Below are 12,080 nucleotides of genomic sequence, written 5' to 3' on the forward strand. Positions count from 1 at the left end.
TGCACTGAATTGGACCCTAGCCACAGGGGTCAGTAGTAAAATGGAAATACATATATCCAGGCACATCGCCTCTAGTTAGGACATTAAATAAATTATTAGGGAAAGGGAGGTGCTGAAGGGGGTGTGGCTAGAAAACAGCAAAAATCCATTAACCCTTCGCACACTCACATGCAAATGTTCAAACAAATGCATTCACAGATTCACTCATCCAGGCACAACTGTTATCCCTACAGCTAAATTAAAAGCCAGGGTTTTAGTTCACAGAAGAATGCATTCTTATGCTTAGTCACCTATACTGCGCAGAAGTACCCAGGTAAACATAGGTGTCCTAACTCTGGCCCTGTAACATGCATAGTGCAGACATGCAAACACATTCATTGCATCAAACCTATCAATGGATTAGGAGCACACATCCTAACTTCCTCTCCTGGGAAAGACGGTGCATCTTACCAATCGCACAAGGGAGCTAACGTTATGTGTCCACGTGCACCATGCGCATACACCAGCATAAGCTGTGTGCATGCTGACAAATACATACAGGGGAAGGAGGGAGTGCACTGAATTGGACCCTAGCCACAGGGGTCAGTAGTAAAATGGAAATACATATATCCAGGCACATCGCCTCTAGTTAGGACATTAAATAAATTATTAGGGAAAGGGAGGTGCTGAAGGGGGTGTGGCTAGAAAACAGCAAAAATCCATTAACCCTTCGCACACTCACATGCAAATGTTCAAACAAATGCATTCACAGATTCACTCATCCAGGCACAACTGTTATCCCTACAGCTAAATTAAAAGCCAGGGTTTTAGTTCACAGAAGAATGCATTCTTATGCTTAGTCACCTATACTGCGCAGAAGTACCCAGGTAAACATAGGTGTCCTAACTCTGGCCCTGTAACATGCATAGTGCAGACATGCAAACACATTCATTGCATCAAACCTATCAATGGATTAGGAGCACACATCCTAACTTCCTCTCCTGGGAAAGACGGTGCATCTTACCAATCGCACAAGGGAGAGGATGTGTGCTCCTAATCCATTGATAGGTTTGATGCAATGAATGTGTTTGCATGTCTGCACTATGCATGTTACAGGGCCAGAGTTAGGACACCTATGTTTACCTGGGTACTTCTGCGCAGTATAGGTGACTAAGCATAAGAATGCATTCTTCTGTGAACTAAAACCCTGGCTTTTAATTTAGCTGTAGGGATAACAGTTGTGCCTGGATGAGTGAATCTGTGAATGCATTTGTTTGAACATTTGCATGTGAGTGTGCGAAGGGTTAATGGATTTTTGCTGTTTTCTAGCCACACCCCCTTCAGCACCTCCCTTTCCCTAATAATTTATTTAATGTCCTAACTAGAGGCGATGTGCCTGGATATATGTATTTCCATTTTACTACTGACCCCTGTGGCTAGGGTCCAATTCAGTGCACTCCCTCCTTCCCCTGTATGTATTTGTCAGCATGCACACAGCTTATGCTGGTGTATGCGCATGGTGCACGTGGACACATAACGTTAGCTCCCTTGTGCGATTGGTAAGATGCACCGTCTTTCCCAGGAGAGGAAGTTAGGATGTGTGCTCCTAATCCATTGATAGGTTTGATGCAATGAATGTGTTTGCATGTCTGCACTATGCATGTTACAGGGCCAGAGTTAGGACACCTATGTTTACCTGGGTACTTCTGCGCAGTATAGGTGACTAAGCATAAGAATGCATTCTTCTGTGAACTAAAACCCTGGCTTTTAATTTAGCTGTAGGGATAACAGTTGTGCCTGGATGAGTGAATCTGTGAATGCATTTGTTTGAACATTTGCATGTGAGTGTGCGAAGGGTTAATGGATTTTTGCTGTTTTCTAGCCACACCCCCTTCAGCACCTCCCTTTCCCTAATAATTTATTTAATGTCCTAACTAGAGGCGATGTGCCTGGATATATGTATTTCCATTTTACTACTGACCCCTGTGGCTAGGGTCCAATTCAGTGCACTCCCTCCTTCCCCTGTATGTATTTGTCAGCATGCACACAGCTTATGCTGGTGTATGCGCATGGTGCACGTGGACACATAACGTTAGCTCCCTTGTGCGATTGGTAAGATGCACCGTCTTTCCCAGGAGAGGAAGTTAGGATGTGTGCTCCTAATCCATTGATAGGTTTGATGCAATGAATGTGTTTGCATGTCTGCACTATGCATGTTACAGGGCCAGAGTTAGGACACCTATGTTTACCTGGGTACTTCTGCGCAGTATAGGTGACTAAGCATAAGAATGCATTCTTCTGTGAACTAAAACCCTGGCTTTTAATTTAGCTGTAGGGATAACAGTTGTGCCTGGATGAGTGAATCTGTGAATGCATTTGTTTGAACATTTGCATGTGAGTGTGCGAAGGGTTAATGGATTTTTGCTGTTTTCTAGCCACACCCCCTTCAGCACCTCCCTTTCCCTAATAATTTATTTAATGTCCTAACTAGAGGCGATGTGCCTGGATATATGTATTTCCATCCTATTGGCAACAAGAGACCAAACCGGTCAAAAGAAATACAGCATAATGGTATATGTCAGCAAAACATGAAGTAAATCGCTGCACAAGCAGTATCCCTTTAAGAGCAGCAATGAAAAAACACAAGCACAGTTTTAAACATGAATGCAGTACATACAAGTGGTAGGGTAGCAAGGGATACAGTCAAACAATTGTGCAGTTACAACATGAATGGTATACCCTGACAGCAGCTGTTTCGGGGGTTCCCTTCCTCAGAGGGCATCACCTGGCTCAGTGCTGCTACATTGCTGCTCCTAAAGGGATACTGCACGAGCAGCCATTTACTTCATGTTTTGCTGACATATACCATTATGCTGTATTTCTTTTGACCGGTGTGGTCTCTTGTTGCCAATACACTTATGTTATTTGTGCATAGTGCATTATTTGCACTTGTTTGTATATAATCAGCTTTTGTGTTTACAATATAATTTTGATGAATCTCATGCTGGTGTGCGAGTCCTTTTGTATATATATTGTCAGCCAGGTCCCACACTGATCTGAGGTCTCTGCTCCTGCTCGCCGTGCTGATCTGCAGGTCTGATGGGAGGAGGGGGGAGAGAGAGAGAGAGAGAAACACTACCTACCACTCACTGCTACCTACCTTATCCCACATATTGCTACCCATCTACCTACCTAACCACCCACTGCTGGCTAGCTACCTAAACCTTACCAGCCTACCTAACCACCCACCCACTGCTACCTAAACCTTACCTACCTAACCACCCACTCACTGCTACATAAACCTTACCCAACCTACCTAACCACCCACTTACTGCTACATAAACCTTACCCAACCTACCTAACCACCCACTTACTGCTACATAAACCTTACTAACCTACCTAACCACCCACTTACTGCTACATAAACCTTACCAACCTACCTAACCACCCACACACTGCTACCTACCTACCTAAACCCACACACTGCTACATACCGACCTAAATCCACACACTGCTACCTGCTACCTATCGTTGCCTACCTACCTAAACCCACACACTGCTACCTATCGCTACCTACCTACCTAACCACCCACCCAAACCCACGCACTGCTACCTACCCACACACTGCTACTTACCTACCTAAACCCACACACTGCTACCTATTGTTACCTACCTACCTAAACCCACACACTGCTACCTACCTACCTAAACCCACACACTGCTACCTACCTACCTAAACCCACACACTGCTACCTGCTACCTATTGTTACCTACCTACCTAAACCCACACACTGCTACCTATTGCTACCTACCTACCTAACCACCCACCCACACGCACTGCTACCTACCCACACACTGCTACTTACCTACCTAAACCCACACACTGCTACCTATTGTTACCTACCTAAACCCACACACTGCTACCTACCTACCTAACCACCCACCCAAACCCACGCACTGCTACCTACCCACACACTGCTACTTACCTTCCCAAACCCACACACTGCTACCTATCGTTACCTACCTACCTAAACCCACACACTGCTACCTACCGCTACCTACCTACCTAACCACCCACACCCACACACTGCTACCTACCTACCTATACCCACACACGGCTACCTATCGTTACCTACCCAAACCCACACACTGCTACCTACCGCTACCTAACCACCCACCCAAACCCCCGCAGTGCTACCTACCTACCCACACACTGCTACCTACCTATACCCACACACTGCTACCTATCGTTACCTACCCAAACATACACATTGCTACCTACCGCTACCTAACCACCCACCCAAACCCGCTCACTGCTACCTACCTACCCACACACTGCTACCTACCTACCTAAACCCACACACTGCTACCTACCGCGCTACCTACCTAAACCCACACACTGCTACCTACCGCTACCTACCTAAACCCACACACTGCTACCTACCTACATCCCCACACACTGCCACCTACCTACCTAAACCCACACACTGCTACTTTCCTACCTAGCTAAAACCCCACAAACTGCCTAACCACCCACCCAAACCCACGCACTGCTACCTACCCACACACTGCTACTTACCATCCTAAACCCACACACTGCTACCTATCGTTGCGTACCTACCTAAACCCACACACTGCTACCTACCGCTACCTACCTACCTAACCACCCACACACTGCTACCTACCTACCCATACACTGCTACCTACCTACCTATACCCACACACTGCTACCTATCGTTACCTACCCAAACCCCCACACTGCTACCTACCACTACCTAACCACCCACCCAAACCCACTCACTGCTACCTACCTACCCACACACTGCTACCTACCTACCTAAACCCACACACTGCTACCTACCGCTACTTACCTAAACCCACACACTGCTACCTACCTACCTACCCACCCACACACTGCTACCTACATACCCACACACTGCCACCTACCTACCTTAACCCACACACTGCTACCTTCCTACCTAGCTAAAACTCCACAAACTGCTACCTACTTACCCACACACTGCTACCTACCTACCCATGCACAGCTACCTATCTACCTAAACCCACACAATGCTACCTACCCACACACTGCTACCTACCTACCTACCCCACACACTGCTACCTGCCTACCTAAAACCCCACAAGCTCTTACCTAACTACCCACACACTGCTATCTACCTACCTAAAACTCCCACACATTGCTACCTACCTAAACCCACACACTGCTACCTATCTACATACCTAAAACCCCACAAACGTCTACCTACCTACCCACAAACTGCTACCTACCTGCCTACTTACGCACACACTGCTACCTACCTACCTACCTACCTAAACCCACACACTGCTACCTACCTGCCTACCTAAAACCCCACAAGCTCCTACCTACCTACTGCTACCTACCTACCTACCTAAACCCACACACTGCTACCTATCTGCCTATCTAAAACCCCACAAGTTCCTACCTAACTACACTCACACTGCTACCGGCCTACCTAAACCCACACATTGCTATCTACCTACCTAAAACCCCACAAACTGCTACCTACCTACCCACACATTGCTACCTACCTACCAACCTACCTAAACAAATACACTGCTATCCACCTACCTAAAACCACACACATTGCTACCTACCTACCCAACCACCGCCTGGGGACACCCTGCTACCTATACTGGGGGGCACCTTACTACCTGTACTGTGGACACTTACCACCTATACTGTGGATACTTACCACCTATACTGGGAACACCTTCCTACTTATAATGGGGACACCTTACCACCTATACTTGTGGCACCTCACTACCTGTACTGGGGGCAACCTACATATTTATGTGACATCTTGCCACCTATACTGGAGAGTTGGTACCCACATCTGGCTATATAGTGGTGGCTCCACCCATATCATGTTATGGGCACACACACTTTGCCTCAGAGGAGCTCACAATCTAATCCTGTCATAGTGTAATGTCCTACCATAATATTATGTATTTATATAACACTGACATCTTCTGCAGCACTTTACAGAGTACATAGTCATGTCACTGACTGTCCTCAGAGGAGCTCACACTCTAATCCTACCATAATCATAGTGTAATGTCCTACCATATTATTATGTATTTATATACTGTAGTGCTGACATCTCCTGCAGCACTTTACAGAGTACATACTCATGTCACTGACTGTCCTCAGAGCTTACAATCTAATCCTACCACAGTCATAGTCTAATGTCCTACAATATTATTATTGTGAATTTATGTAGCAGCGCCATCTTCTGCAGCACGTTACAGAGTACATAGACATGTCACTGACTGTCCTCAGAGGAGCACACAATCCTACCACTGTCTCGCTGTCACGTTCACTAATTTTCCTCTTTTTTTTGGGGGGGGGGGAGGGTGTCCATGGATAATTAGCACCGGGTGTCAAATACCCTAGGTACGCCACTGGTAAGAAGACAGTCCCTTTTTCAAAACTAAAACTGAAATCTAATAAAGACAATATCCCTAAACTACTCCAAAAAAACAAAACAAAGCATTTCTTCTTACCTTGTCGCCCTGCTGCAGCATAGGTGAAAATGTTTAATCTCCTTGTACACCAGACGTGACAACAACTGGAAGAAAAAGCAACTCAGTCAGCATTCCATAAAACAACTTACATCAAGAATACAAAATAAGATTTGTTTTTGGGCAAAGGGGTTTTCTAGGTACTTTTCCCTCAGCATTAGTCATACTATTACCCATTCAAATGTTCTTGTCTGGCTTAGAGCTTAACTAAAATCTAGCAAATAAAGCAGTATAAAATATAGCAGAGCCATTGCTTGGAATCTTAGAATACATGGTTAGAATCTTACTTTTTGAAATGGTAAGTGAATAGTTTCCATAAAATGTTGGTAAGCATGCGTTTTCCACCTTTGGGAGCCCATTGAAGTCTTTGGAAGCATTCACATTCCTGAGTGCAACCAAAGATAAGTGAATCCGTAAAGGACATGCATGAGCCCAGACTCGTGCCTGCACAGTATGGATCCGCTCGTCTTCAGAAGTACTGGGGGGCACAAGTACTTCTGAAGGCTGCCAGAGGAGGGCCTAAGATGTAACTGACCTGAATGGGATGACAGCGGTAGAACGAGGACATGGAGAGAGAGCCAGGTAGGCTCTATGGGATCCAGAGCCTTCCCTCTACACAGGTGAATATCTAATACTTTCTTTACCTTGTAAATACAAGGTTTAATACAAGGTTGTAAAAGAAAAACATTTCTGCTACAACTTGTGAGCAAGTCTTGTTTTCGAAAAAAAAAAAAAATGTTCCTTTGTGAAGATCGGAGTAGTTAAATATATACATAGCTAAATGTTTGCATATACAGGGGTTGGACAAAATAATGGAAACACCTTGAAAATCAACAAAATATATTTTAATATGGTGTAGGGCCACCTTTTGCATGAATTACAGCCTCAATTCTCCAAGGTATTGATTCATACAAATTGTGAATTGTTTCCAAAGAAATTTTAGCCAATTCTTCAGTTAAAACACCCTCCAGTTCTTTTAGAGACGATGGCGGCGTAAATCGACTTCTTACTTGAATCTCTAAAAACGACCATAAATGCTCAATAATGTTAAGGTCTGGGCATTGTGGTGGCAAGATGAGATGCTCAGCTTCATTAGCTTGCTCCTTGCTGATTCTTATTGCTAAAATAGCACCCCACAACAGCTCTTTTGAGGGCCCGTTTCCACTACAGCGTAGTGTCGTTTACATCATCACAACAACCCACATCATTTAAGACATTTTTGGACTTTCCCCAGAGTTCATGAAACAGAGGATAGTCACGTCCTATTATTAAATCATACATTAGGGAAGGCACCACCCCTACTTCATGAGTCACACTTCCACAAGCAGTGAAGACAGAGATTGACACCAGGTGGTATGCCCTAGTGTCACCGTGTATGCAAATGACCCGGAAAGGTCTTTCCAGCGGTTTCAGTTTTCCCTACTAGTCAGGCATGTACCAGAGTTACCATGTTCCCTGAATCTAGTAAGGCATTTACAGGTAAGTAATTAATTAATGCAGCACACTCAAACTGCCCTTCATACTCGGGACACGCCGTGCAAGCTAACTTTGCAAAGAAAGAAACAGGGCGAGCAGCATCACACTGCATTGGCACTTCCTGCAAGGGATGGCACTTCCAGCACTGCACAGGGCCAGCTTTCCTGGGTAAAGCAAATGCCTGAGGGTCCTCACGGCTGCCAGGCCGCATGCCCAGATCAAGATTCTGAGGAGGTCCTTCCTTATATGCGGTGGATGGCTTGGTCCTCCGTGAGTCCCGGTGTCTAGTAGGTCCCAGCAACTCCTCCACAACAGTGAATCTTTCAACCATATCGACCAGCTGATCTGCAGAATGGGGATCCCCATGGCTGACCCAACGCTGCAATGCATCAGGAAGGGACCTCAGGTATCGGTCCAAGACAATGCGCTCTATCATCTGGAGTCCGGTCAGTGTCTCCGCCTGTAGCCACTTTTTCACTAGCTGGATTAAATCATGCATTTGGGATTAAGGTGGCATATCCAGAATATACCTCCAGCTGTGTACTCGCTGTGTTCTGACCGCTGTGGTTACACCCAGGCGGGCTAAAATCTCTATCTCGAGGGTATCATACTCCTTAGCCTGTTCTGAGATAGCTGCTGCACTGCCTCGGCCAGCATCTTGGACTGAGCCTCAGTGGATTCCCGCAAGGCAGTTGCTTGCAATTCAGTAGTCTCGCAGAGGGCTGCCAACTGTGCCTCAGTTGCTTGCTGCTGTACTGCCATGCTTTGCTGCAACTGTACGGTAGCTAAGGCCAGCTGCCGCACCAACTCCTCCATTGCAAGTACGATACTGGCCCTTTAAATGTCAGTTTATCAGAGAATTTTTTTTTTCTTTCTTTAACGGCTTGTCCGCATCCTCCACCACTTGTGATATGCGGGGGGTTTTGGGGATCAATGCAACCACAGGGAGGCAGCCGTAAAGTTTCAAAAACACAGTCTATTTATTGGTTATCAATAAACTGGCTTCCTGCCAGCAAACAAAACATTGGCTTCTTGCCAGCAAACAAAAAGCAACAGCTTATCTTCAGTAGTAGGCAACAAAACAGATTCTCTTCAGTACAACACACAGAATACAGTCCAGCACACTTGCATGGGTACTCTTTACCAGTCTGAAGAGGTCTTTGTAATCCACTGGTCTCTGGGCAGTACAGTACAGACTCCTTAGCTCACATATCCTCAAAGCTCACAAACTGACTCAGGAAAAAGCCAACGCCCAGTGTGAGACCTGTGCATTTATAACCTTTCCCACCAACTTTCATTGTCCAGCCCCCCATGCTGGGAGGAATAGATGGACCCACCCAACCTTCCATCTATTCCAGTATCCAGGCCCTGGGAAAAGAAATAAAAGATGTTGGCAACCTGCTGGTTAACAACAAAAACCCTGGACCCCTATTTCCCAGCATTGGGGCTGTCTTAAAAAAAAAATACATGAAAAGCTGGTGATATATATCGCCCACCCAGTACCAGGGGCCCCAACCGTCCCGTTTTCGCCGGGACCGTCACGGGTTGGGGGAGGGGTCCCGCTGTCCCGGGATAGCCCCCCTTGTGTCCCGGCAGGCAGCAGCTCCTCTCCAGCGGAGGAAAAAAGAAGGATCGAGGCGCCAGCCGCGGCTGTGGTGTGCAGGATGCGGGCCAAGCTTGTCCCCCCTCCCTCCGAATGTGCCCCCCAGTGTCCCCCTGTATGGCGCAGCGCAGCAGAGCGGCAGTCTTACCATCTTCCTCGCGTACTGGCATCTCGTCTTCCAACTACTTCCTGTGACGTCACAGGAAGCGGAGAAGACGAGATGCCCATATGCGAAGAGGAATGGTAAGACTGCCGCTCTGCTGCGCTCGTACCTCGCCATACAGGGGGACACTGGGGGGCACATTCGGAGGGAGGGGGGACAAGCTTGGCCCGCATCCTGCACACCACAGCCGCGGCTGGCGCCTCGATCCTTCTTTTTAGCTGGGCACCCTCACCCTTCTCCCCACCATTTATATATATATATATATATATATATATATATATATATATATATATATATATATATATATATATATATATATATATATATATACACATTTTTGACTAGGGGTGTAGTTGGGGGCATGGTCGGGGGCGTGGCTTAAGTGTCCCGGTTTCTCATCTCAAAAAGTTGGGAGGTATGCAGTACCGATCCCTGGAGTCCTGTACAATAACACAGAAAAAAATAAATAATTAAACAATGCTACCATGTTCATGCATGCAGAACAAACGCCAAAGTACATTCCCACAACAAAACTTCACATTAAAAACAAACAACAATGTTAACCCCCTCAGGACCAGCGCGGTTGAAATCTATGTCCTGCTTGTGGCTGCGCGGGTCTGAGAGGACGTATATTTCAAAAGTCGTCGCTGCATGGTCCCGCCGCTCCCGCCACTCTGTCCCCGCCGCAACCCACTCGCCTTGCCGTTAGTATGATGGCAAAGGTCCGTGAGCCGGGCAGGAGCTGATTTCATTGGACCCTGACCCTGTCATCACTGTAAGCCAATCACATTGGCTTACATTGATGGACAGGGTCAGGAGGCAATGAAAGCAGTTCCGGATTAGAGAGGGACCTGCGGAGATGGGAGAACGGCGGATCAGCGGTAAGCTTCCCAGTTCTAATTCTTTCCCATCATTCATGCACCACCACTGTTTAACGTTATTCAACTTGTTTGGTCGAATAGCCCTTTGGCACTAGTCAGACAGCTCTGAGACCTACTCATGTCCTTGAGTAGTTCCGTAGATAAGCCTGTCCGTACTGCTCATGCATGAGTCTGGGGTCATGCATGCACAGTACAGATGCACTCGTCTTCAAAACTATTTGAGGGACTTCAGGTTCCGGCGCCTACATGCGAGGTTGAGAAAAGCAGCGCTCTGACAAGCCCACCACTACGCAGCAGGCAAAACTGCACCAAGACACCTGGTCTTTGCCACCCCAGGTGCCCTGTGAATCCCCCAAGCCTCAAAGACTGCGTATGGACCACTACCTAACACGGGCGGCTGTTAAGCAGGGAGACACTGAAACCGGCCAAGCATCTGAAAAGATGGCGCACCCTGAGACATACGCCACAGAAGATTCCTCACAACACGAATGGGATGAGGACTCGGGTCAAGAGGAAAAACGTTACAAAAAGATGCCCACAGCACAAAGGTACAAGCAAATGGCAAAATAAGTAGCTAAATGTCTTATGCCTGACCTGCATAACATCATAGAGGCAGGGATTACTAAATCCTTAGTGGCCATAACTAAAGACGTACGTGCTCATTCGGCACAGCTAGCAGAGGCTAAAAACGCATATTACAATGCGAAGGTGAGCTTGCTGCCACTACTAAAAACCTTTCAGATGTACTAAGGCAAAATGAGGTCTTCCATTCCAGAATCGAAGAATCGACCTAGAAAACCGCTCCCGCCGTAGTAACCTGCGCATTGTAGGCCTACCAGAAAGCATTAAGCCTGAGGCGTTGAAAGATTTTTGTGAAGATACTCTCCCGAGTCTCCTATCCGTGCAAGGTATATGTAAAACAGAAAGAGCTCATAGAGTGGGCACGCAGAAACAAACCAACAAGACAAATCCACTACCAAGGATGACAATGGTGAAATATCTCGACTACTCTGACAAGGCCAGACTCCTTAGAGCTTATAAATCCATGGAAGGCACGCTGGAATACCAAGGAGCCAAGATACGCATTTTTAATGACTACTCTATGGAGGTTTCACATAAGCGACAAGCCTTCATCCCTGTATGCTCTGCTCTGGTAAAGAAACAAGTGAAATTTGCACTGCTATACCCCGCTTTACTTATAATCACCAACTCTGAGGGTCAAATTTCACTTTTAAAACACAGCAATATGCTGATAAGTTCCTTCAATCTCTCCCTGCATCCCCCAGAACAAGCAGAGGAAATTCACCTGCTTCTGCACAAAATCAATGAAGGGAAATCGCTGGTTCTCCTCCTGCATCGCCATCACAACAGTCCGTGGACACTTGAGTATATATTTTCGGGGAGAAGTATAAGT

The 12,080-nt window shown here is 46.5% G+C and overlaps 1 protein-coding gene across 3 annotated transcripts in view; it reads right to left on the reverse strand.

The window, feature by feature from the left end:
• The window catches only part of SLC37A2 (solute carrier family 37 member 2), a 1,087,044-nt gene that overhangs the window by 64,033 nt on the left and 1,010,931 nt on the right, over window positions 1-12,080 (reverse strand). For all 3 annotated transcript variants that reach the window (XM_068240256.1, XM_068240255.1, XM_068240254.1), the window contains exon 17: window positions 6,526-6,590. In XM_068240256.1, coding sequence (XP_068096357.1) covers window positions 6,526-6,590 — 65 coding nt within the window. The remainder of the gene's footprint in view (window positions 1-6,525; window positions 6,591-12,080) is intronic.

The sequence above is a fragment of the Hyperolius riggenbachi genome, chromosome 6 (genome assembly GCF_040937935.1).
Source record: "Hyperolius riggenbachi isolate aHypRig1 chromosome 6, aHypRig1.pri, whole genome shotgun sequence".
NCBI lineage: Eukaryota > Metazoa > Chordata > Amphibia > Anura > Hyperoliidae > Hyperolius > Hyperolius riggenbachi.